General features: G+C 42.6%; 1 protein-coding gene across 4 annotated transcripts in view; it reads left to right on the top strand.

The window, feature by feature from the left end:
• Positions 1 to 26,426, top strand: part of FNIP1 (folliculin interacting protein 1) — a 64,543-nt gene that overhangs the window by 6,365 nt on the left and 31,752 nt on the right. For 3 of the 4 annotated variants that reach the window (XM_064387654.1, XM_064387651.1, XM_064387652.1), the window contains exon 2: positions 20,778 to 20,904. In XM_064387654.1, coding sequence (XP_064243724.1) covers positions 20,778 to 20,904 — 127 coding nt within the window. Of the gene's footprint in view, positions 1 to 13,557; positions 14,277 to 20,777; positions 20,905 to 26,426 lie in introns of those variants that run through there. The other variant, XM_064387653.1, reaches the window with a different exon arrangement.

The following is a 26,426-nucleotide window of genomic DNA, read 5'->3' as shown; positions in this document are numbered from 1 at the left end:
GCGCGCGCTCGGCTTCCTCCCAGCCTGCGGCCGCGCTTCCTCCCTGTGGGATGGCCTGGCTCGTCTGGGGATAGCTGCAGTCTCACTGAGCAGCCCTTGGAACAGTCACTTTCTTGGTTCCCCTTCCTCCATTTCAACTCCTTCCTCTAAATTAGAAATCTTCTTCAGGAGAGGTTGGGGTGAGTGAATCATGTACATATAGGTGTACTTGAGTGGAAGTGCTTCACACTTGGGTTACAGTGGCAAGTGTTGTAAGAAGGTGTTTCTACAAACCCTCGGGTTCTGTTTCTTCCCTCTCCTACACCAGGGGAGGTCATGAGGGTGTACCAAGAGCATGGGGTGTATGTACCTGCTTGTGCACAGCGATGTCTTCTCCTTTTCCGAAACAATTCCACCATTTGTTTTCTGAGTAACATTTTTTGGTGACTGAGGGTGTGTTTACGTGTCTCATGTTCCAAACCTTGCTGACTTGGGATGATCAGCTCATCTGGTTGATTGACAGATTGTCCTTGTATTTTCAAAGGGCTTTATCCCTTGCTCTGTGTATGCTCTGTTATGCTTCGAGTTAGCGTATGCTCATGGTGACAGCTTGGATGAATCCAAGCTTCTGTTCTGGAATAAACTGGACCAGTGTGACTTGGAGCCTGCAACTTGTTTTGTAATTTTGGCTGAATGCTCTAGGTGACCACTTCAGCAGTGTGTTTTACAAGTGGAAACTAATGCATGCAGTGGTTTCATGCTCAGTGGTTGTGTTCCCTCCCAGTGCTACATCTGGAGCTGGATGTCTGCAGGATCACATGTTTGTGAGTAATGTTAGGAAAAATGCAAATCTCAGTTGCAGCAGCGAATCCACAGTGTGGTTGTGCTGGGCTTCCAGAATCAGCTAAGAGCAGGATTTGTCTCTGGGGACTTGAAAAATTTTGCATTTGTGGTGTTAGATAGAGAACCTTAATCTGTAAAATATCTGCTGGAGGAAAAAAGTTATGGCCATTAAAAACAGGAAATAATTTTATTAATCAGTAATCGGTTAGCTAATGCACCGGCTGCTCCACCTTACAGTGAGTAGTAGCAGAAGTCATATATGGGAAATATTCAAATATGGGAAATACATTTGCACAAAGTTCATGTGTTTCTTTGTACCTAAGGAATATGGCCATAAGCACTAAATTCAATCATTAATTTCTAACAATACCTGTCCAATACACACAATGCAATTATGTTCTGCTTCATAGACATGTGAGTGGTTATTATGTAGTCTTTGTATTGAAAGGGATTTATTTATTTTTACAACAATGCATGCTTAACAATGTTGCTTAGTGCTCAACCGAAGCTTTTACTTGTTGATTCTGCACATTTGCGTAAACAGTCTTTTTCTTCTCTGAAACTGATAGCTTCTGGAGATACTGTTATTCAGAACACAATGCATTGCAGAGAAACTTGTTCAAACGTGAATTGCAGCCTGAAATATTCCATGAACTACATATAGAGTATTAACAGTGCATATATGTGAGATGCATCTGCAAGTAAAATATGCTTGTATTAAAGTTTTTTGTCTTTTCTAATTTCACAGCTCTTATCAAGCAATTAAACAGTCTTGTCTGATGCTTTTGTGTTGGTAATCAGGGTATCTTCCAGCTCTTGTATATTGTCTGTCTTTGGAACTCTGGCCTTGAAAGAACCCATGTTGTACAGGTGGAGGATTCTGCAGTGGTGCCAGTGTCAGTAGCAGCAGCCCTGGCTGTGGGTACTCCTGCCCACACTGACAGCCCAGCAGTGCCCTGTGGTTGGCTGTACCCAAGTGTGGAGCTGCAACAGCCCCTGCTGACAGCAGTGAGCTTCAGGCGTGGGAGTCATCCATCACACACCACCGATCCTGCTCTGTTTGTCCAGCATAGTTCCACAACATCCAGTAGTTATTTTTGTCTAAAATGAGTAAAATATGTCACAGAAACACTCACATTTCCTTTACTCTGGGCACTGATGATGCCCTGCACATTCATGGTGTTTCATGCTCCTCCAGATCTGTGTGTGCTTCACTGTCAGCATCTTCAAATGTTTTTTTCCCTTGTTCCAGCTAAAATGTCAGCAAAACATAAAATTTGTAATGGAACAGAAACCTTCTACTCTTTCAGTTTGTGTGATATAGAGCTGGGAAGAAACAGGAGCCAAATTACAGTTTTCTTCCATCTGTTTTAGTTGATAAATGAAGAAACTTTGAATGCAGTTCAGCCCTGACTTTAGATCGTGGCCTTGTGCCTGTTTAAGCCAGAGCAGTATCATCTCCACAGTTCCTGAGTGTGTCATTTCCCACTCAAAGAGAGAGAAGGTAAATTGTCTGAGCATTGCCCAAAGGAACTGTTACTTTGCTATATGCCTTCTTAGTTTGTTTTATTTTAGCCTCAGGAGCTGTGGAAATGGTGGCTCACACATTGCAGTGCTTGGCCTTGCACTCCCCTCAGTAATTTCTAAACCTTTTGATTGACTTCTGTCTGGTGTCTGGTGGAGAATGTGAGAAGTTTGAGTGAGCTGAGTTTCTCTAACTTCAGTGACAATGCTGTGGTGCTGTCCCCTGCCCGTCAGGATCTGTGCAGCTCTGAGCTGGCTGCACTTTGCCCATTCCTGTTTCCAGTGGCTGTGTCCCTGGGGACAGCCCGAGTGTGGGCATGCTGGAGGAAGACAGTAGTCATGTGATGCCACAGTTTGCCCTGCATAGTTTGCAGGGAACAGCTGTAGTGTGACCTCCAGAAAGACCAGTCCTGAGCTACTGTGAATGCCAGAATATCAAAACCTCTAAATTATGTTGGTTTCTGAAGAGCATTAAAGCACACACTGCCTGCTACGTACCCAGGTTTTTCTTGTCTCATGCATGTCTAAGGTTAAAATGAGGCCTCCCAAGCCTGTGTGCTCAACACTTAGTTTGTCATGTTTGTGGTAATTGTGGAAGACTGCAGTCAGGCAGAAGGAAGCACATCACGTGTGAGCAGTTCAGTGGGAAATGAATGAGATTCTTGTCGAGTATTTTTGCACTCTCCCCGCGCTGCCCCCATAAAGCCTTACCTAGAAAATGTTCTTGCCATTTGGAGAGTTGGCTGAATGCTTTGTTTACTCCTTTTCATGCAACTTGATAACAGAAATTTGTAGTGAAAACCTGTGTTAGTTCAGGTGTTAATGAAGAATGGGTGCAGATGATAAGCTGTGTGGTTGGGTGTGCAGGGAACAGGCTGTGGAACTTGGCAGGAGTGTGTGCTCCTTCTCAGAAGCTTGTTCTAGTTGAATGGCATTATCTGAACATCTGAGAAACTGTTAGGGAAGAAGTCTGCCAGAATTTTCTTGTTCCTACAGGAAAAATAACACTATTACCCCTTAAGACAGAGTTAAAGAAATGCCTCAAATGTCAGGACAGTGAATTGGCTTACAGTACTAACTGTGTTTCTATTTAAAGGCAGCCCAAACTGACAGAACTTAAATAGTCAGACAGAAAAAAGTGGTTGGTTTTTTCAGTACTTCAACGTGTTTCAGCTGCTGTGAGTTACTGGAAATTACTCTACTTGCCCAGTAGAAAATGAAATTGTTCTACTGACAGCATGGAGAACTAAGAAGCTCTGAAAAGGAGCATGATGGTTTCTTAACTGGGTATATTTACTAGTTATACAAGAGATGCTAATCATGAACTGCTGACCTTTTTTTTCCAAAACAGACATAATAAAAAAGGTAGAAGTATAAAAAACCAAACAAACAGACAAAAAAAACCACACAAAAAAACCACCCCAAAGCAACTTTTCTTTCTTTTGAGACTATAACTGAATTTTATCTTTGTATAAAGAAATATTTATCAAACTTTTATCAGATAAGCAAAAATATCACTTTATAATAAGACTAATTTTTTTTACTTTCTTTAAATTTAGTAGAGTTTTTTTTCCATAGTATCTTTTCTGCAGTTATCAGCAAATGAGTAATTTTGGTTAACCAAATATGTAGCTACTTTAAAATGTGTCATCAGATTTTCTTTTTCAATTTTAGGGTCAGAAGATAAGACACCAGGTTTTATGGATTTTTGTTTGTTTGTTTGGGATTTTGTTGGGTTTTTCCCCACCGGGGTTTAGTAGATGCTCATTTAAATACTGGTCTTTTCTATTAGTAGCTAGCAGGACAAATCAGCTGAATTTCACTCAGGAGGTGACATTAGTCTATGCTCACACTAGAGAAAAAAACCCATGCAAGATAATGTAAGATTCAGTAATGGCAATTGTTCTCATCTGTGTGGATAGAGAAGACAGAGGAGAAGAAAATACAGAGGGAATGGGGAATTTGACAAGAAATTATTTTTATATAAAAATTAAAATAAAGAGAAACTTAAACATTAAAGAAAATACCAAGTGGCCCAGTTCTATGAAGTCCTCAGCATCCTCACTGGGGTTTGAAGGCTTTCAGTGCCAAAGCCTTAATCTTTGCTGAAGGATATTCATGCTGGGAGAAAAGAGATCACAAGAGCAGGAAAGACCTCACTGTTAGATCTGTGCCATGTACATATATGTTTGTCTGTGTCAGACAAACACACATATCTGTAGTATTTGAAAATATACCCAGGTGTCTTCATTTGCTACCAGGGCTCTGAGTGTGTGAGCACCTGTCTCAAGTCACAATGATCAGGATACCACAAGGCAGAAACCTGCCTGCCTTGCTCAGCTGCTGCCTGTGAGAGAAGGACTCTGGTGTTTCCCCCAGCAGCGAGACAGGTAAATTCATTACCTGTGTGCACTGTGTAGGCAAGCCTAAATTGCTGTAATGTAACACTGGGCAGAATCCTTTGCTTCCTAGATCAGAAGCATGATGCTAAGGTTTTTGTGATTTTGGGGGCTGATAGATGCTGTATAAATACAAGCATTTTTGGGTTGCAGTTGAGTGTTCAGAAGGTTACAAAGGTACATGTGTAAGTGCAGTTGGAAGCAGTTGTATGATGCTGCTGTGATTACATACATACAATTTACAGGATATAGTGGTTTTGTGGGCATGGTGATATTTGGCCAAAGGTTGGACTTGATGATCTTGGAGGACTTTTCCAACCTTAGTGATGGTGTGATTCATTTGCCTTAGGATTTTTTGTTCCTTCTAGTGTTCTCCCTCATTGTCACTGTCCCTGTTTGGTACTCTGCTTTGGGAACTTGTACTCACATGCACCCATGCACAGAAGAAGAAGAAAATTAAAGCCTGTCTTGCTTTCCCTTCTATTCTTCTGTTCTCTTCTCAGTGTCTTCTGAAGCCTGCAGTGCTGCCTCTCCTCTCTGAAGGGTTCCCCTGGGTGCTGTGCTGTCCCTTCCTCCTCCTGCCACAAGCAGTGGCATGCATCCTGTTTGGGGTTGCTGTTGTGTCACACCAAGTGATGTGCATGAGCAGGAAAAGGAGAAAGGGAAACGAATAGCAAAGGGAGCAATTACTTTGAGAACACCTCCTTTAGAAAGACCACAATAAGACAACCCAGTCCAAAATGTCCTGGTGGCATTGACAGCTATTGCTGTCCAGCACATGTGCCTTTCTTTCCTCTTGATGCAGTGGAGTAAATAGCTTTTTGTGTTGCTGTGGCTGGTTCACAGCAGGTTACCTGCAGCATTCTTCTTCAGGTTCCACATTTTAAGGATGCTCATGTGGACAGACTGAAATCTGCTGGCAAGCTGTGGTGGCTGGGAGTGTCTGGAATTATGTTTGCATCAATTTGGTTACTACCAGCAAAGAGGGGTTTATTGAACATACACTAAACATACATATATATCTTGATTAAGTACAGCCTCTCCCAGTAGAACAATGTAGGTTTTATCAAGTGATTCTGTTGATTCTGTCAGGCAGAGCTGGTTTGGACTGTGTGTTCCAGCTCAGTTCCATGATAAGGAAGGTGTGTGTTTGGAGTGAGTTTCAGTGCTGATACCCAGGGAGGGCATGTTGAGCTGAACCTGCAGTTTTCTTTATCACAGACAGATTTTAGCAGTAAGAAAAGCTCTGAGGCATGTAAGGGTTATGTTCAGCTGATACTTGAAGCTGCCATGTATCTGTCATGTGGGGTTCTCAGTAATACTTGACCAGTTCAGTCTTTCTGCTGTGGAAAATCCCTCTAGATGGATAGTTGTATTGAAGAGCTTGGGCAAAGGCCAGTCCTACCCTGTATTTTCCATTCCTACCATTCTTGGAAACCCAAAACCGTGAGCATGTAGTGAGACTTAGAAAACTGAAGGGGATGGCAGAAAGTCAGAAAGTACAGAGGCTGCTCCTTGCAGCAGTGAGCAAAGCACAATGGAGCAAACCCAGTAGAGCACTTTTTAAAGCTTGGTTTAAAGGTTGAGCAGGCCTTAGCTGATAGCTAAATGAATTTTTACGTGTTCTGCTTTGGGGAACCAAAGCATTTAGGACCTCAGAGTTAAGGTGCATTTGCTTGAAGGTGCCAGGCTGCTCCAATATTCTGATAGCCTGTATTTTTATTTTTTTTTTTTTTCTGATGTGAATGAAGTTGTGGCTTGGTCAAGTTGTGGCTTGATTTTTATTTGTCCTCATGTCCTTATGAGTTACATAAAAGTGAAGTCAACCAATGTCTTTAGTGTCTGCTCTATATAAATCTACCTGAAATAGTTTCAGGTCACCTTTACATGCTTAATTTGGAAAACAGTTGAGCAGCATGACTCTTGCCTTGGAGAATTAAGCAGTCTAGGCTCCTCACAGTAGTCTTGGGGCTCTTGCAATATCTACACAAATCAAGATTTCATCCCTTCTGCAAGTTAAATAGGGGCCTGTTTGACTCGCAGAGCCAGTGAGGGAGGGATGTTCAGTGCATGGGTTGGAGCCAAGTTCGAAAAGTCTTCCCTTCTGAAAAGCAGCTGTAGGATAGATTCAATCCACCTAAATATTCAGTAGTGTTATTTGGCAGATCTATGAAATCATTCCTAATTGTTTCTGGTTCAGAGCCTGGCAATAGTTTTGAAATGCAGTGTACTTGACATTAGGGGTTTTGAGGGTTAACTAAAGGGATGAGTTAAAGTCTGCTGGGCTTATGGCAGCAGTTAGCCACTCTGTGTACAGAGAGATTGCAGAATTGGGCCTCATCAGGCATTTGAAGGTGTTGGAGGATGCTTAGATGGCAAGTGACCAGCACTCATGTCAGGCAGTTGTTGATTCCTGGGGAGTATCTATCATTAGGACTTATGGAATGTTGATATTAATGAGCATCACATACAGACAGGGCAGCCTGGGATTTCATTCCATAGATATGAATTTCTTATACTTGCTTGTATAATCATCCTCTGTCTTTAGTTTGCAGTTGTTCCTGTGTAACTGAGATGGGGTTTTGGTGAAAGCTGGTGGGGGCAAAAAGGCTGAGTCAGCACTGTGCTTAGGCATGTGCTCTGAGTCTGGAGGTAGTTTGACTGCTGCCAGTGAACCCACTGATGTGCTTAGCACTAGGCATGTGTTTTAAATAAGTTGTAAAATCTACACAAATTAGTAGGGTGAGAATACAAGCACACAGTGTTTAAAAGCAAAGGTTTAGGGGGTTGTATTCTTCAGGAAAAAAGCTTTTGGCATTTCATGCATTTCAATGACATACTGAGCTTAAATGTCACCTGCATCGGAAAAATGGTTGTCATCTATTAATTTTATGTGACTGTCTTGATCAATGACCTGGTAACATAGCAGGCTAAAGTTCACTGTAGTCCTCTACAACCCCAGGCTTTGGGCTGAGAGCAGCATCTTGGGATTATCCCTGCGTCAAACCTTGTTTGAACTGAGTACATATAAATAATTGTCCGCCAGCTTTTCCTATTACAAACATATACACAGTTTATGAAATTGGTTTACCATGTCCTGAAAATTTCTTTGATATTTTTAAAGCCTGTTGCTATGGGAACCAGACCCCATAACAGAAAAGCTTTTTGGTGCTAAGGAGGCCAAGAAATTCACTTAACAACAGGAATAAAGCCATGGAAAAATAGCTTGTATTCTTTTTCCAAAGGCAAACAAACAAACCTTAGAGGAAACAGTGATATCCTAAAGCAGCTTGGACCTGGATTAGCAGATGGAAGGGGACACTGCTCCCAGGGCTTCAGAGCCTGCCCAGGGAGCTCACCCTGTGAGTGCTTGCACTGGTCCTGGCTCTTACAGGCAAGAATAATCAGGGAATCCACAAGCATCTTTCTCTGAAATAATTCATATGTTCTTTTTTACTTTTTTTTTTCAATATGGAAAGGTTGAAATGGTGTGATGGATTGGTTTATGGGCAAGAAAACACAAGTTTTGCTTCTCAGAACTGGATGTCCCCTTTGTGCTTTGCTAATACAGAAACTGGCAGAACAGGCATTACTTTGACGTTGGGGCTTGCAGCCCTGTTTCCTTGTGTCTCATGACTGAGTGAATCAACACCTAATTAAAGTCACATGAGGGACAGAGTAAAATGCTGTTCAGGCACTGATCCCTGTGAATCTTTGGAGAATAACTACTTACCTCTGTCTTCCTCCTTTTCCAAGCAACCCTGAACAGCTGTGGCTCTGCCTTTTTTTTTTTTTTTTTTCCCAGAGAAAAGAATAGCACATAGACCTTGGCTAAAGCAATGCTGCCTATGCAGATAAATGAGATCTGGGGTAGGGGGAAGGAAGACCAAGGAGTTCTCAACATAATCTTGAGAAATTGGAATGATTTGAGTTCGTGCTGGGGATGATTTAGCTGAAAACCTGAAAGTATAGTCCTTGTGCATTTGACACTCCTGGAAATTTAACTGAGAATGTGAACATTGGGCAAGGAAGTTGGGAGTGATCTGTGGGCTTTCTTGATATTTTTAATATTAGCTGTAATTTTGCCACTTGTGGCTCGTTATGAAGGTCCATAACAATTGCTTTCCATCTCTGAGTGACAAATACTTGTGTGGGGATTTATTAGGCTCTCAATTATCACTCGGTCACAAGCACAGTCACCTTAATCAATTACAGGACCGTGGCTTACAGCCAAGGAATGCTCCAAGCCCCATGCTGCCTTTGCTGCACCGGATGACTTTCACCACCAAGGCCATATTTTTTCCCCTTATAAAACTCACAAAACAAGTACTGCAGGATGTTTTAATCAGCACGAGCAGATGTCTCCCTGCGCCCCGGCGCAGCAGAGGCTCGCGGGTCGCGCGCAGGGCTGTGCAGCAGGTGCAGTGCCTGCAGCCAGAGGTTTGGTGGCTCTCACCTGCTGGCACTGGGGGTACCAGTGGTTTGGGCACTCCATGGAGTGAGACCTCCAGGCTGGAGGTATCTGGCTGCCTGCAGCCAGGCCAGGGGGTTTCAAGGTGGAAAAAGCACTATATCCTGGCACCCTTGGCACAGCATCACCCACCCTGGTACAGCTCACAGGTTAAAAAGCATGACGTAAAATAATTGCAGCTGTTTACATTCTAGTCTTTTAGCCTTTAAAAATGTATTTATTTTTAGATGTATCTGTCTGATTAAAAAAAAAAAAGCCTATTTAGATGTGTTTGCTTGTTGCAAGAATCAGCTGACATGTCAGGCATAGCTAGAGCACACTGGCAGGTTGGTTATGCACCATGCAGCTTTTCTTTTAATGTCTCCTGAAGTAGTATATTGAAAATCTCAGTTTTCAGCAGTGCAAAAAGAATAAAACTTCCATAGTGCTTATGGTTTCTGAGAAGTGCTTGAAAATAAAAGCCTTAAAGACAATCTAAGCTGAAGATAAATACAGGGAATTCAATATTTGTCTATTAAAAAATTGAAAATGTTAGGAGTATTCATCCTTATTCCATCAGAAATCTTTCAAGGGTTTGTTATTATTATTAATATTAGCATTGATAACAATAGTGGAGCCTTAGTGATTCCTCTAAGATGTCTTCATTTTCATAAGGAGAGGTCTTGCAGTCAACTTCGACTGTCATTTGTCTTTTCTCATTGTCTCATCTATTAATATTCACAGTTTCCAAAATAAAAAGCATCAACTCACCATTAAGTTCCCTAATCAAACTTTGCAGTTGATAAATCCAAGCTTGTGAGCTTGATTTTGTTTTGTCAAGTTAGTTTTGTGTATGGATTTAAGGATTGTTGAACCTCTTGTGACATCTCCAGAATGCACAGCATAAAGGAGGGAAGACAGACTGCCCCCCATAACCCTCCTCTGCTGCATTACATAATTTTGGATGATGTAGGAGAGTCTTTATTTCCAACAACTATCTGATTTCCAACTAGGTTCATCAAAAGCAATTTGTATTGCAACTTTTTTCTCCCCAACTTTTCATTAGATGCACACAACACTGAGCTATTTACACTTCATTTTTACTAGCTGCAGCAGAAGAGTCTGCCCTGCACAGCCGAGTGTGCACAATAAAATAACTGTTTGGCAGGGGGAAAATGCCCTGTTGTCTTGCAGTACCAGTTGGTATTATGGAGGTTTGTTTGGTGTCTCATAGTAGATTGCAACTGGAAATGCGATATAAAATGAACACCAGTGTTTCAGTAGCCTAGCCATAATCAGATTTTTACTTTGATAGTTATTTTTATTTTCAGCATTTTTATCGTGACGTGAAAAATTACAGCAGTGGGTAGTCAATCTGCTGAGGTCTCCATGTTCTTAAAAGAGAGATAATTGTTTCATGTCCTACCCTCCAAGAATGCTCATAGGCAGATTCGTAGTTGCTGATGCTCCTTTACAATGCTGGTGGAGACAGTTTATTCCAGTCATGAGACCTTGTGCTGGTAAGGAGAATCCTGTGTATGGAGAGTTTATAAACTCGGTTGTTATTTTTTTAATCTCATATCAAAAGCACTTTTTTCAGCATTTAACAATCTATGTTCCTTTAAAGAATAGAGGGCCCAAGTTTTGAAATTCCTGAGGGCTGTTTGCAGTGATCTTTCTCATCATTTGGACTCTTGCTGACCTTTGGCTGGGCTTATGTTTGTGTGTGCAGGTTTGTGTATGCTCCAAGTATATATGGAAGGTTCATGCTTTAACATCTGCACTCTTCCTCTCCAGCAGTGAGAATTTTGGTTTTTTGCAGGGATACAAAAATGCACAGAAAGCACATTTGTTTAGAAGTCTAGTTCAATGGTAATCCTAGTGAGGCAAGTATTTTGTAGAGAAATGGTTTCCAAGTATTTCTAGTCAGATTTCAAATAAAATCCTAATTGGTTTTCTCTCTTCTCGTCTAGTGTGGCTTCCAGCTCCTACCTTCCTGCATTACTAAGCAATAAATATTTCTTGGCTCACTCACTGGCTCTTTGTTGTGTGCGTTTACAACATGTGTGAGGGAAGCCTTTCTTTAGAAGAAAGACTGAAAAAACTTGTTAAGCCAGTGAAGACCAAAAATTAATTATTTCATTACACTTTAGCCTGTGGTTGGAGCAAATTCTGTTGTCTGCTTGGTTTAAAATCAGATGATTTATACCCAAAAGGTGCATGTGAGCCTTTGCATTATTTTTAAGTGTTTTCAGAAATGCCTTTGTCTGTGGTGAGGAGAGTGGTTATTTTTGGTGCTGTTTGGTTTTGAGGGTTGTTTGGCTTCTGTCTGTTTCAGAACATGCCTCAGCCCCAGTTGGGCATGGGGGTCTGCAGAGGGTGCACCGTGCTCTGGGCTGCTGGATGTGTTGAACACCATCACCCACATCTTTCCCATCTGCAGCTGGGTGGGTGTGCATGGATACTGAAATATCTCCCTGGCAGGTGATGGACTATGGCAGGAGATTTCGATAACTTCATTTTTTTGAACTTGAGTGTTTTTCTGAAGCAGGGTAATATTACCAGCTTTGTTTTTCAAGCTCAAATTTTAGACGCAAATAAAAGGAAAGCCTTCACCCTTTCAAAGATATACACCTATAGAAGAGGATGGTGCATAACTCATGTTAAAGATGCTCCAGTGTTTTCTTGGATATGGGAGTGGTGACAGTGTGTATAAGCAAACACTGAATATCTGAATTCCTTCCTCAAGCAATAAATATTCACTGATCTGGCTAAAGCACTGTTTACTCTCTGTACAAGTTGAGTCTGTCTCTATTTGCAGAGAAATTCCTTCCAATATTTTTCCTGGTCAGTTGTTGGATGGAGGCTGGGTCAGCTTTCAAAGCACTTCTTTTAATACGCATCAGGTTACCCTGAGGTAAAATGGAAACCTTAGATGTTACTCCTGTAAATAAATGTTTACATAATACGAGGCACTTCTCAGCATTGCATGTCTAAGAAAAAAAAGGTCACTTTTGACATCAGTAACCTTTAGAGAGTGGTGTCTTTGCCACACAGGTAAAGGAAGTTACTGTGCACTGCACATTCCTTCACTAGATCAAGAAGGTAGCTAGGAGTGGTCAGATGTTACTGCTTTTGTCTCCTAAAGCTTGGCATTTTAAGCTTTATAGGCAAGATTTGGGCTTAAGGCATGGGTCCTGTAACCAGCACATGCCCAGTTTTGCTCATGTGAGTAATTCCGTTGAATTCCCTGGCATTAGTCGTATGAAAAGCCAAGTCTGTAATGTATGTGTTTGTGGCATTAGGGCCTCAATTCTTCATTTCTAAATGAGAAACTTCCTGTAAAGCATGGTAACAAAAGATAATGGTTTTATCTCTCTTTAGTTTTGCTGCTTTTGTGTCAAAACACTTGTCTGGCACCAAACATAAAAATACTACCATCCTATAAAACAACAACAAAACTATTGTAGTGGCAAGAGGTTAAGGATTTCTCCCTGAACTTAACCCATGAGATGTGTAGCAGAACAGGGAGCTTTGTGTTCTGCTTTGGAATCCATTCCAGAGGACAAGCAACATCTGTCCTCTTGGGATTGTATGGTCTTGGAAGCAAAGTCCATGAACAGGTGCACCGGTTCACCCACTGTGATACAGGGGAACCATCAATAGCATTGGGTTGTGGGATGCAGTGGAACGGGAGATCCTGATGATAAATCTATTTTTGGCAAAACTTGTAGGTTTTCAGACACTGGGGGGAGGAAAACAAAGTAGGAACTGTGATGCTGTAGCCTTCTGCCTTCATGTATTCCTTGAGTTGTATCCAAAGATCACAAAGAATTAATAGTATGAGTGATTAGCCCCGCCCATGTCTGTGACAAGATTAGATGGCTTTTAATGTGAATTGCGTTTTTGAACGCCCAATTCCTTCTTCACTCCCCCGTCTATCTGTCTCGTTCCTCCCCCACAGTTTAGAGATAAAAGTTTTTTAAACAGTTCTTTGCTATTTAATGTTGGTTAGAAAGCGCTTTGCTGTTGTGATGTCTGGGTACCGTTCCTGGCATGGCCCTGCTTACCGCCGGAGCACAATCAGCAAACCTTGTTTACAGCCACCCGGCTTGGTCGGGCTTTCTTTCAGCGCGTTATTTTGCGCATTTAATTTTTTTCCCCCGTCTATGGCCATCCAATTGTCTCGCATATGCCCGCTCCTTCCCGTGTAATATTAATGAGCCTGGCTGGGCGCACAGAGCGCTCTTTGTTCGGAGCGGGGAGGGGATGCGGGAGCGCGCCGCAGAGGCAGCAGCGAGCGGGGCCGGCCGGGGGCTCCTGGTTCGCTTGCCCTGGAGCCGCTGCCCGGCGCAGCGCTCCCGAGCCGCCGTGCAGGGCGCGCTGGAGCGCGGCGCGGCCGGCGGGCGCAGGTGGCCCGCGGTGACAGCTGTGTCACATGATGGCTGTCAGCCCCGCCGGCAGCATCCCGCGGCTGCCGGCAATGTGCGGGCCGGGGGTGCCGGCTGCGGGGAGCCCGCCGTGCTTCGCCCCCCCGCTCCTCGCCGAGCGGGCTGAACGCCCGGCGGCCGCGGCCCGGCGCTGCCCGGGGGCTCGGTCATGAGACGGAGCCGGGAGCGCGGCGGAGGATGGGTGGCACTGACGGCTCCGGGCCGGCGCTGCCAGGGCAGCGCTTGGCTTCCCCCTGAATTGCGCTGATCTTCTCTGCAGCAAGCCCTGGAAGAGGCGGAGGAGCGGGGAAGACGGGCGCTCTTTGCTCGAGCAGAAATCGCAGGCTGTGCAGAATTGTGGGGCAGGATTTGGGTTATGAAACTGCGGGGCAGCCGGGCGCAAACCCCGACGCTGCTGTCCTTAAGGTGGTTTCTGTGCTCCTGTTGCTAGGATTAAGGCTTTGCATTGCAGCATGGAGAGTCTTTTGTTTGAGTTAAATTCAGACCTCTTGATATGTCACCTGACAGTCTTGTGGTTTTGGATGAATATGGCTCATTGCTATTATTAACCTGAGTTGGCAGCCAGGCACAACAGGAGTTTATAGGGATTTTCAAAAGTGGAACTGCTCGGGGGACAAAGATGCTTCCCAGGTATGGTCACTGCACAGTTCTCGAGATAATTTTAATTATTTTAAAGCTTTTTATTTTCCCTGTGATGAAAGTACTTATTTTCCAGAGATGTGAATCCTCTAGAGACTTATTTTTTTATGATTCTTGCTATAATTTTATGCTAAAGGACGCAATTTTTTTTGCCTGAATTGATTCTGTCTTGTAACTTTGCAAAGGGAAGTGCAGTCTGCTTGAATAATGTAATTTTGTTCAGTGCTAGTGAATTTAACTGAAAGGAGCTGTGTCTCATTTGTGTGTGGTTTTAATTAAAACATATTTCAAGAGAGCGTGAAACTTGTGTGTGTATGTGCATATATTTTGCATGCATACATGTACCTAAATCAGCTAAAACCTGAACAGGTACTTTTTGAAATGGCATAAGTGAAGTAGTCCCAAAAATATTTTATGAAATTATTGACAGTGGTAAATTCTGCAAGGTGTGTGAATTGCGAAGTTATTCAACATACTACACAGCTTTAACAAAATCTTCCCACCAGTTTATTTTCAGTATAACACTCCAGATTATGATTACTGTGTTGACTAGGCTGTACCTAACCTGTCAGTGTTACGTCTTTTTGCTTGTGGAAAAGCATCTGGCTCATGTATTAGACTTTACAGTATAAACTAGGTATCTTAATGAGAGTCAAGTGACTCTCATTAGAAGGGAGAAAAAATGAAAACAAACTAAAGTCAGCTTCATATACAGATAAAGAATTGGACAGAGCCAAAGAGCTTGGCAGGCAGTTGAGGTTCAGGTCCAAGTTTTTTATACCTGTGAAATACCTGGCTGATGTACTTTGTTCCTGGTGTACAATATGTACTTAGTATAAGCAGCACAAGTTTCCTGGAGCTCAAGAAGTGCATCTATTCCAGGTGAGGATTGCTAAGCTGGTAAATAACGAGGCTGACTTAGAGATGGAGCAGGCAGCTGACCTCCACAGTGCTGCAGTGCCTGTGGGCATGTCACCCTCTTTCAAGAGATGAAAAGCAGGAGGCTTGGATTTATTTTTTGTATTTTAAAGAAACATTATTTCCATGGGACAAACCCATGTCACCACTGCAAGCAGTCAAGGGTACTTGTCCCTGAGATGATCCACCATCTGTCTATTCTTCCTTGCTACCCAGAACCCAGGTCCTGTGACTTCTGTGGAAGCCCAGCTGAGGTCACCGTGGCAGAGGGCAGAGTCACCCGGGGCTGCTTCGCAATCCAGCCTCGAGGGCTCCCTGCCTGCCCTGGCCGGGGCACCAGCGCTGCCTTTCTGTGCACAATCAGCAAGTGCTCACCACCACAGTCACACAGCCCTGACATGACCTCAGCTCTTGTAAAGACAAATGTCTTGCAAAATTTTTTCTAAGTATAGGCCCTGTAGTTTCTCTAATTTAGGGAACTTTCTTCCTCCTTGCAGCCTTATGGTTGTGTTATGTCACCAGCACTTAAACAGAATCTCTCTCTTGAAATGCCAGCTTTGCAAGTCAGCCATGCAGCCTGGATCATCCTTGTCTTGTGAATCCTGAGAAAGTTCTTTTGTGTTTCAGGTGCTGTTAAATAAATAACCTGCCCATGCCTCTAGGAGGGGATGGTCTTCCAAAGCTGCAAGGATCATTAATACACATTGCAGTTCTGTTTTCATTGTTTCAAATTAGTTGTGATCTTTGAGAATGGTCTGTGCAGCTGTTTGTCTGTCAAATAATAAGTGAATTACTGAAATGCAGTAAGAAGGTATTAAAGTATGTAGAAGACCCTCCCTATCAATCCTATATACTCAAGTTCTGTTGTATCTTCGCAAAGGCTAAAGAAAAAAATCTAATAACAGATAATAGGAATCTGCAGAGGTGTTTGGGCAGGAGAAGGGAAAAGGCATCTCAGGGCTGAGAGGAGTATGATAGGATGGTTGAACTAGGCAAGGACCATTTTCCTTCTGGATTTGATTGCTCTTTGTAGCAAAGTAACTGCAGGATCCTGTATATTGGGCTGTACAGGTACAGGTGAGTGCTTTGATGTGGCTGTATCTGAAATCCCCGTGCACTCTGTGGAACAGTCTCATATTTACCATGTTAGCTCTTCGTGACACATGCAGCCTCTGTCAAAGGCTTGTGTAGTAGAAGTTGGCTGGGTCTGCAACAAGGATAATACCTGGAGAATCACCTGCAGGTGCTGGAGATAAGCTCTGGAATCCTGTGCCTCTGTTCTGATGCTCACCTAGCAGGAGTGAGGGAAGAGGTTTCCTTCTGCCAGAGCCTGCGAGGGGAGCATGGGACAAGGTGGGCCCGTCTGCTCTGCCGGGCTGTTCTGTCACCCTTTAAAAAGGTGCTAACATGTAAACCATGCAGAACAGATAAGCTGGCATAAACTATAAATATCATTTGCGTAGATGCATTTAAAAATAGTTCCAAGTGATTCATCACCAGGCAATTTTTATAACTATGGGTAACATGATGTAGGAAAACAATAGTTTGACTGATAATTTCAACTTACTTTTTACATGTTTAGTCCTATTCTGGTTTTGAGCAACCTTATTTTTTAGAAAACTCTTTTCCAGCTCCTACCTGCTTAATGTCTTGATCATTTTGCTTCAGTTGCTTTACTTAAAGATTTCTAAAGTATCTGTTTTTATTAAAAAGTAACCAGATACTATCTAAGCCATGTTAATATAAACAGTTTTAAAAGTAGTCTCAGCCAGGAGGGAAGATAATACTAAGCTAAACCTTTAATGTAATGAAGAAGTGGTGTTCATGTTCTAGGTGGGAATGAGGAGGAAGGAATGTACTGGGATTCAATTACAGGGGAAAATCCTGTATTTTAATTGTTGGAGTGGTAATGAAGGATTTCTGTGTCTGTTGTGTCATCTATTAAAACTTTCACAGAATGAAGTAATACCAATTTACAGCCATTCAGTTCTTGCTGAGAAACCCTGATGGTGGTAATAAACTCCAGGAAGACAAGAAAATTCATCCTTAGAGAGCAGTTGGAATTCTGGATTGCTATGAATCTCTGTAGCAGAGGTGTCAGGAAGCATGAAAAGGATTTGTAAATGTAAGCTACAGGTGATATTCCTTGTGATGGAAGGTAAAAAAGGCAGAAAAGCAGAAAGGATGGAAAAAGGGAAGAGCTGAACAACAGTAGGGCCTAAATGTGAATATGCATTAAAATACCGTTTTTCAGATCTTGGTCTCGTTGTTGCTAGTTTCTGATAATTCCATCATTAATAATATGGAATTTTCCATTTCTCTCCCAAATAATTCCTTTTCTTTTTCACTCTGTACTTGCATGAGTGTTTGTGCAGGGGCGTTGGATCAGATGCCCTCCAGAAGACCCTTCCAACCTCAACCAGTCTGTCATAGTGTGAGAGCTGGGTTTTGTTTCTAAAACATCCCATGCCGCATTTATACATCAACAGATTTCCACTCCATATAGGTATTTTTGATCATCTCATTCTAGAGGAATCCCCACTTGTGTAGTGGAGATCTCCACAGGAGCAGTGTCCTGCTCAGAAGGAATTTGTTTGTCACCAATTTTTCTCTTGCTCCATGCCCAAACTCACAGCACTGTCTGGCAAAGTCACAAACACTTCTGCTAGTGAAAGGTGTTTGGGTTTTTCTTAGTGATGGTTCTTATGGGTTTTTTGTCCTGGGTTAATTTTGGGGGTTTTCTTTAGATCTAATCAGTTTCAAGGAAAGATCAAAGAGTGGCAGATAGGTCATGGGGGGAAAAGTCCTCATTAAGAAACTGTCACTTCCAGAGCAGTGTGGGAAATGGAGTCTCACCTTTCATTATCATTGCTAGAACATTTCATTCTACATCTCCTGGTTTTCCTGTAGGAATCTCAAGAAAACATCAGTTAAATGTCAAAGTTAGTTTCCATTTATAAACAGAACTAATTATATACAGAAGATCTAGGTCAGTTTTCATCTGTCTGAAGAGGAGAGCTGGAGTGCTGCCCTGTTATGTTTGTTTTGAAAATGCCTCTTGCATGCAGGAATTTTATGTTTCTGGGGATAATCTATTCAGATATCAAGCTTAACGGTATTTTAAATCTGCTGACAACAAAAGCAAAGCTCTGTGTCCCGCTTCCCCCTCACTGGTGGGGGTGAGTTGGAGGTGCCAGGCTGCCTTCTGTTTACTGTCTGTCTGAATGAACTTTCCCCCAGCTCTCTGAAAGGCTCTTCTGGTTTGGGAAGTGGCCTGCTATTGCCAGGGAATGTTTTTGCAAGGCTGAAATGTGCTTAAGGATGCTATTATGTAACAGAGATAGCGCTTCTTTGGAATTATCACAAATTATGATGGATAATAGCTACTAAATGCTTGTCTAGAGAAAGTTAAAATGTCATGTGAAGAAGCTGAGAAGTAAACAAGCTCTTGTTACTTTCATCAAATATGTTTCTGAATACAGCAAGAGTTTTATATTTAGCTTTCTCTCCTCTTAGTGTGTAATCTGCTCTTGGAGCTTTTTATAAGTAGACTTTCCTAAGATCTGGAACAGCTACTGCCTTCTTTGCCAGTAATTTCAAAGTCAAATATCAAAAGTACTAGGTAATGGAAGACGTGCTTTTGTCTGAGTGTGAAGGAAATTCAAACGCGTTGCAAGGGTGGAGCAAGCAACAGCACCCTTCTGGCAAGCAAGTCATTGTTATTGTCACACAGTTTCTTTATAGGAGCCACAGTTCCACAGAAAAAATGTTTGTTTCTGGACTTCCACTGATTTCACTTCAATATATGGAGGCTGTTCTTCCAGGAAGCCAGTTTATCCAGTGGTCCTCCTCACTTCTAGCCAAAGTCATGCTCTTAGCAATTACCATCCCCAGCTCTAGTGCCTTTTGTGCCTCTCAGCTGGTAACACTCCAGGCATGTGTCATACTAGGGACTTTGTTTTCTTACATTTTCTGAAATGCAAGATGGGGTTAATTAGGAGAGCCTCCAGTAAGTGTGAGCTTGGCTTTAAGTTTGTCACTGTGCTTGGGTTTTGGTACAGAATTTGCTACGTTTGGTGTCTGCACTTTGTGTGGGCATTTCATGCTGAGGGTAACACTTGGCTTTAGGTGCCCACAAGAGAGGGTGCATGGCTCCTTGCCCCCAAATCTAGACATGAAGTTATTTCAGCTCAAGTTGCTCAAGGTTTTCTTTCTTGTAATAAGCTGATTTGGACATTTGTTGCACACCATCTTCTCTGCAGCTTCTGTTTTTCTCTCTTGTTGCTAAATGGTGGGGATGGGCAGATTAGGAAATAGATTCCATCTCAGGAGAGTGGGTAACTGTGTGTCTTGATGCTTAGTTTCACCTCACTGGGCTACACTAGCTGTAAAACTTGTGTACCTATACTGAGCAGCCTTAAAAGCTTCTGATAGGTGGTGATGGCTTTGGTGATCAAATGGATTTTCTGCTGTTACAGAACTTGGTCACGTAAAGCATGGGTGCAGAGCAGGAAACCATTTGGGTGCTGAGTTAGAGAAGAGGAAATTTTACTGTTGTCTTGAAGTCTAACATGCCAGGTTTAACCCATGTTACGGGTGTCTTCTTGCTGAAATACATGTACAGCTTCATGCAAATTGGGAATCTGTATCCTTCATTAATGGCTGGAAAGTTCCAGTGCCTTGTTTGTGGCTTCTTCAAGTTCATGCCAGCACTGCTTGCCTAAAAGCCAAGAATAAGGAAGACAGAATTTCATTTGATCTAGGAAATGGCTTGTAAACTAGCTGAAAGATGATCCCTGGTGGTTTCATGGATACAGCAGGTATCTTGTTTCGTATCTTCCAAGAATTGAGATGGTGTCAGTGAAAATGGATTCCCAAGCCAATGGATGACAATGCTTGCTGGGCTTTAAAGTGGTGGCTGGCTTTTTAAAATGAAAATTTAAGGTGGTGACTACAAAGCACCCTTAAAGAAGAGAAGATTATGGAATGGTTTCCAAGCCTAGTCCCTCCAAGTTCTCCCTGTGGGAGCTCCTCTGGAGTAGTTGCATATAGGGAAGGTTCCGAGGCTTCAGGAAAGCTCCTTCCCTTGGAAACCAGTTTGAGAATAGGTGTGTTAGGACTGCTTTGTGTGGTTTGCTGACCGTGCCCTTGAGTCACAGTGGCTTATGTGGAGAGAACCAAGTGGTTCTCTCAAGCCACCCTGAGATTATTCATCTTGGGGTTTTTTGTGTCTTTAAACACAAAAGCTACGTTCTGTGACATTGATTCTAGATAGCTGGAACTTGAAGAAAACATCACAAGACAGAGCACAAGATCTATTAATGCTGCAGGCATCATTTTGTGCAGTTGTAGAGGATTGGTGCAGTTTATGACAGTGTAATTTGGCACATGTAGGGGAAAGAAAAGAAAACAAAGGCCGTAACTCTGGCTACAGGATCAAAGGGTTTGATGAAATGGCATTGAATTTGCTGGACTCTGTTTTAATCAAGTTGTATATACAGATAATGTAAAAAGAGCAGTGCAATAAAGAGTTGTGGTAATTGATCCTTCTGCTCTTTTCTTTTTCAATTAAAGCTGGCCTTTGCCGGAGTTTGACCCAAGTCAGATCCGACTGATCGTGTATCAGGACTGCGAAAGAAGAGGCAGGAATGTCTTATTTGATTCCAGTGCTAAAAGAAAAATAGAGGATGTTTCAGTGTCGGTGAGTATTTTGCTAATTTACATGTTTATAGTTGTATTTCTTCAAAGGGCCAAATGGATAAATTGCATACATTCTGTTTTATTCACATGGACATTTAAATGTTGGTTATATGCAGGGCTATATTTAAATGCCTGTTAAGTTGCAAATTATTCAGTCTTCAGTGGTTTCACTTTTACCAGCTTTAAATACTATAGTGATCTCTTTATTCTGGGATTTATCTACTTTCTGCTCTTTCAGTGAGAAGGATTTCTTCCTGGGGCTGCAGCAAGCAATGCTGGGGGTTGCAACAGGGTCTGAACTGGGATTTATTGATCTTGTTTTTGCCATGGTGGGGTCTGCATTCTTAATGAGAAGGTCCCCCCAGCCCTGTGTCCTCTTGTGTCCTGGTTGCTTAACTTTGTCAGTTGTTGTTTGTATGCTTTGCTGACAGTTTTTTCACACAAAGTTACTTGAAAACTCTGTTTTTCTTTTTGGCATGCTTTGCATGGTAATCTATTAATTGAAACTGAAATGGATGCGGTCAGATGAGGATACTTCCTTCTAAGGGCTCTGGACAGAAGATTAATTTCTGGCCACAGTGCTACTGAATGTGGTGGTATGAGGCTGGACAACTTATTTCGCTGCTTTGAACTTCCTTTTCACCATTTCTAAGAACATTCAACAAATATTTTAAGCTCTGCAAGCAGAAAGTATGGTGTGAATTGAAATTAATGATTCCAGCTGCTTTTACCTATAGGACTTATGGAGGTCCTTCTGGAAGCAGGAGTACACAACATGTTACCCCCAAGCCGTGGCTTTCCTGTTGGGTATTGGAGTACAGCAAGAAGATTTTTCATCCAGCTTTCCAAACCCTTCCAACCTGTTGCCAGCCTGATGCTCTTAACCCTGGTCTCAAGTGCTGTGTCCAGTATCCAAACCTCTGGATCTGTGTCTTAACCAGGCACAAACTTCCAGGCTTTGCTTACTCCAGTGCTTTTATAGCCATGAATCAAGATCCAAATTTCTTCGTTTTTATAGAGAATTTGTGAAGTAAAGCAAGTTTTTCAAATGTTAAAAAATGCATCTTTCTTTTTTATTTAATTCATCTTTCTTTTTTATTTAAACTTGTAAGGTTCTATTACTTCCTGTTCTTCCTGATGTTCTTGCCAGGAAAACAGGTTTTTAAAGACAGGAGATCTTTAGAAGTGGTTTATTGGTATGAATTGCTGGCTGTGCTTATCGCTATTACTTCATTAATAAAAATAACATACAGTATAAATCCTCTTGCCAAATTTAAATTAATTTCTTGAAAGTCTAAAACCTCTTTCAGATAGATGTGTACTTGCCCACTGAATTTGCAAACTTCACTGTTTAGGGTTACTTCAAAAAGCTCATTGACTGTGACATCTCAACAGCAACAGGAGAAATGGCTGATAATGGAGCTGATATGGTTCCATATTAATCTTCCCTTTTTCTTTGCTAAGGGGGAGGGAAACAGCTGTAGTCACCATCTCCGCATGAGACTAGGGGAGGAAGACTCCTTCCATGGCATTTCAAATACTCAGAAGTCATCTCCAGGAACTTGATACATTTGTTTTTCATGGTATTAGGGTTCTTTGAAGGACAATATATTGAAATATTTGCTTGCCATGTACCTTCTTTCAGTATTCAGATAATATCATGTCAGCCAAAACTTTTCTCATAGAACAGAAGTTTGCAGGGAAAAACATGCAGGAGAGTCTTTGGCTGGGCTTGATGTGAGCCCAGTGTGGGGTTGTGCAGTGAGCAGGATGTACTGGCCATTTTCAAGGAATTGCATTGTTCCTTTCTCTCACTCTTTATCATGATTTTCATTAGCAAAGACACACCCTGCCTATACAAAGCCAGATCTTGGCTCTAAGCACATTCCAAGGCACTCTTGCCCTTTTGCAGCCAGCCATGTGTGGGCTGGGCACTCTCTGTTCTGAAAGGGTATCTGTGCAGCACCCCACTTTTTGTGCAAGGCTTTCTGAATCTCTTCCCCCTCACCCCCCATTTCCTAATGTGACTTAGACCTCTGGATCTACAAATTACACTGGGGAGACATTTGGAAGAGTGCCTGGCAGTGGCTAGAGTGTTCTGGTTCAAGTCAAAGCAGTCTAACACAGAGACTCAAGAGGGTTTCACTTTGCTTTATGGTGCTGTGCTCTTCAGTTCCCATTTTGTGTTGTTTATCAGAGATGAAAGCAATTATAATTCAAGAGTTGTATGCCTGCAAGGTGAGATGTATTTTAGTCTGGTTTATATGTATAATCCCTACATATATTTAAAGTTGTGTGTGGTGGGCCAAGGTTGAACATGGTTCAGGCATTTGAATTCTGTAAGGGAGGGTGTGATCATAAAATTTAAGGAGCATCAGAGAAAATCTTTGCAGATGCAGATGTTTCAAGAAATAAAACAGTAAGCTCTGGATTTTTGATCACTGAAAACTGCTGAGTTTGTGCTCACACCAAGCTGGACTCTCATTTGTAAAGCATTACTAGGTTCATCTTACCCGTGAGGGAAATGTGGCTGTAGCACAAATAACAACCTTTTGTTTTCATTGGATATTAATTCAGCCTCTTCATGTCTTCAGTAAAGGAAAATATTAAGTAGAGAAGAATTTGGGGATGGTTTTGCACGGCAGGGCACTGAAGGCAGTCAAGAGTTCGCAGCGTGGCCAATACAATATTCTAATTGCTCAGGGGAAGTGATGATTCCCCCAGCCTTGCTAGAGTTAAACGTGGCTGGGGAAGCTGAGCAGCAGCCTGGTGACGAGGAGGGATGGCTGCTGTTCCCTACACCGGGAATGTTGGCCCAAGGCTGTGCCAGGCACAGATCTGCCTCAGGCAGCTGTGGGCACTTCGCATGTGGGAGGCAGAGAGATCCCCTTTGTGAGTCCTATACCTTTTTTGGTGCTGAGCAGGAGAGGTCCTTCCCCAGCTTTCCAGGGGATGGGCTATTGATCAGCTGGGCTCTGGAAGCAGAGGGGAAAGGCTGCTGTTTCTCCAGCATCAGAAAATTATGTGTGTGAGTTCTGCCAGGCTATCCCAGAAAAAGAGTGGCTGCCCCTTCCAGCCCTGTGGCACTAGGTCATGAGCAAATGCATCAGAACAGCCATTTGCACACTGAATGTACCAGGGCAGCATGTGGTATGAGAGGAGGCATTACTGATGGCTTTACTGAACAGCCTCTGTCCCCACCCCAGCATCCACATCCCTTGGATTTTTGGGCATCAAAGAACTTCTATGGGCAAGCTTGTGGGTTTGAGCCACTGTCTCCTCTAGAGAGTTATTTTTTTCATTCCTAATAGCAGTAAGTATCTCATTTCATGAGACTGTGTTACTTGATGTGCAGGTGATAATGTTATAACCTGTGACTGGTTTCTGATGTTAGTCTCTGTTCTGTGCCTCTCTGCTCCTTTTGCTCTGACACCTCCTCTCCTGCTCTCTGCTCCCAGGTGCCATCAGCCCTGCTCTCCTCCCTGTGCCCTGGGCTATGGGGAGTTCCCAGGCCAGGAGCTGTGTGTGAACACAGGTGTGCTCCTCAAAAATCTGTGACACCAGGCCTCCTTTGAATTTCAAATCAGCACAACAAGCAGCTCCTTCTCCTGCTTGAGGTGCAGCAGCCAGGTGGCCCAGCCAGTGCTGGGCTGTCAGCCTCAGCTCTGCCTTTCCCTGTGCTTGGTTGGCTTCCCAACCTTGACACTGCATCCATACTCAGCTCATGCTAAGGCTGGCTTGTGTTTTACTGTGTGGTGCAGGAATTATGTCCCCATAACTGCCAGTGTGCAAAGGGCAGCTGAAGTATGAGGAGTTTGCTCCAAGGGCTGGTAATTGATTGGGGTAAGGATGCCACAGGAATGGTGCCACAAGGGAGGAGTAGGGAGTGAAGTAAAGAAGCTGAAAAGGGGAACCTTGGATCATAGCTTGCCTTGGAGCAAGCAGAGTGAAACAGGGATTAACTTAACTGTCTCATTTTAATGCTCATTTTCCTTTCTGTTTTGTTCAGTGGGGATTTATGACAAGATGGTAGTTAACTTTAGGGATCTGGCTGGAGAGAGGTGCTGATGGGATGTGTAAGAGCTACAAGATTTCCTGAGTTTGAAGATCAGCCTAGAGAAAGGTTTGAACTACAGGGAGGAAGGGGGGGTGGTGTCAAGGGACCATGAGAAAGAGAAGGGAGGAAAAAAAGGAAGGACCAAACTGCACTGTGCTGAGCAGAGATCTAGAGTTTGGGCATGTGGTAGGAAAGGGGGAAAGACAAGGAATCGAAGAAGGGCAGTGACTTGTTGCCAGGGCCCAGAGGCAGAAGAAGGTTTTCAGACATAGCATTTGTTTTGGTTTCCTGAAGAAATAAGAGACCTGGGGTACAGAATTTGAGATTTAGAGGTGCATTAGTGAAGTTCAATTTGGAGAATGGAAAGTTCACCTCTTCCACTAGTTGTCTTTATCTTTGAATAATTTCACTAAAAGGTCATAAGATACCTGATCTCCTTCAGTGGCAATTTCTTTTACTCTGAATGTCATATTTATCCCAAAGTAGAGAAATGGCATGCTGCTTAAACCAAGCCAGGATTAGCCACGTGTTCTGATAGACTTCAGCACTGGATAAATGTTGAACAGCAAATTGCTTTGAGGGATTAGTAATTGGATAGTGAGCCTTTTGCTTTTAGGTGAGTTGTGTGAAATGGAGACTCTGGACTCTGTCTGGCTCTCAGGACAGGTTTCCAGTGAGCAGAGCAGAGCAGATGGATAAAGCTGTAAGCACAGAGATCAAGTCCCACCTTCTTAGCTCAGCTTATTCTCTCTAAACAGACATGGAAAAATACTAGTGGAGCAAGGGAGCACGGGGTTGTCTTGACTTCTTTCACTGACCTCTGAGTAATAGAGGAACTCAACAACTCTAGAAATAAAGGAAAATTGCAGCACTTGGCATCTTCATTTTAAGAAAGATGTCTGGATTTTTACATGAGCACTTGAAGGAGAGGAATGAGTGCTCCATGTGTTAGGTGGATATATACATTTCATTGCACATACAGACCAACTCATATTAATACAGCAAAAGAGTTATTTACCTGTTTTGAAATATTTTTCAATCTGGAAAGCCTGTTTTCAAAGTGAGGAACAGAGCTCTTGAAGAGTAGCAACTTTGCTTGGAAATAGAGATTTCTCTATCACTGCCACCACAGTGGTATTTGAGCACCTGCTGTTGCAGAGAGGTAAAAAGGAGTAAAGCATATGATGACATTTCTTTTCCCTTCTGTCACTCACTCACAGCCCTAACACACCTACACAGACTCTGATTTAGTTCAACAGACTCCTTTCAATTTTCTTGTTATCCCCAAAGCAAAACCTGCCCAGCAGAAATTCCTCTTCCTATTCACAGCACTGGGCATGTTTTTCCCACTTGCTGAGGAGAATAGAGAGTTTGTGTCAAAGAGATAAAAGTCTTTGCTGACAGATGTGGAGAAAAGAGACTCCAGAAGAGGAACTGAGAAAGAAAATTACTTTGTACCTTGTACC

Source organism: Passer domesticus, chromosome 13 (assembly GCF_036417665.1).
Source record: "Passer domesticus isolate bPasDom1 chromosome 13, bPasDom1.hap1, whole genome shotgun sequence".
NCBI lineage: Eukaryota > Metazoa > Chordata > Aves > Passeriformes > Passeridae > Passer > Passer domesticus.
Note: the sequence above shows the minus strand (reverse complement) of the source record. Positions and strands in the feature narration are given on the sequence as shown.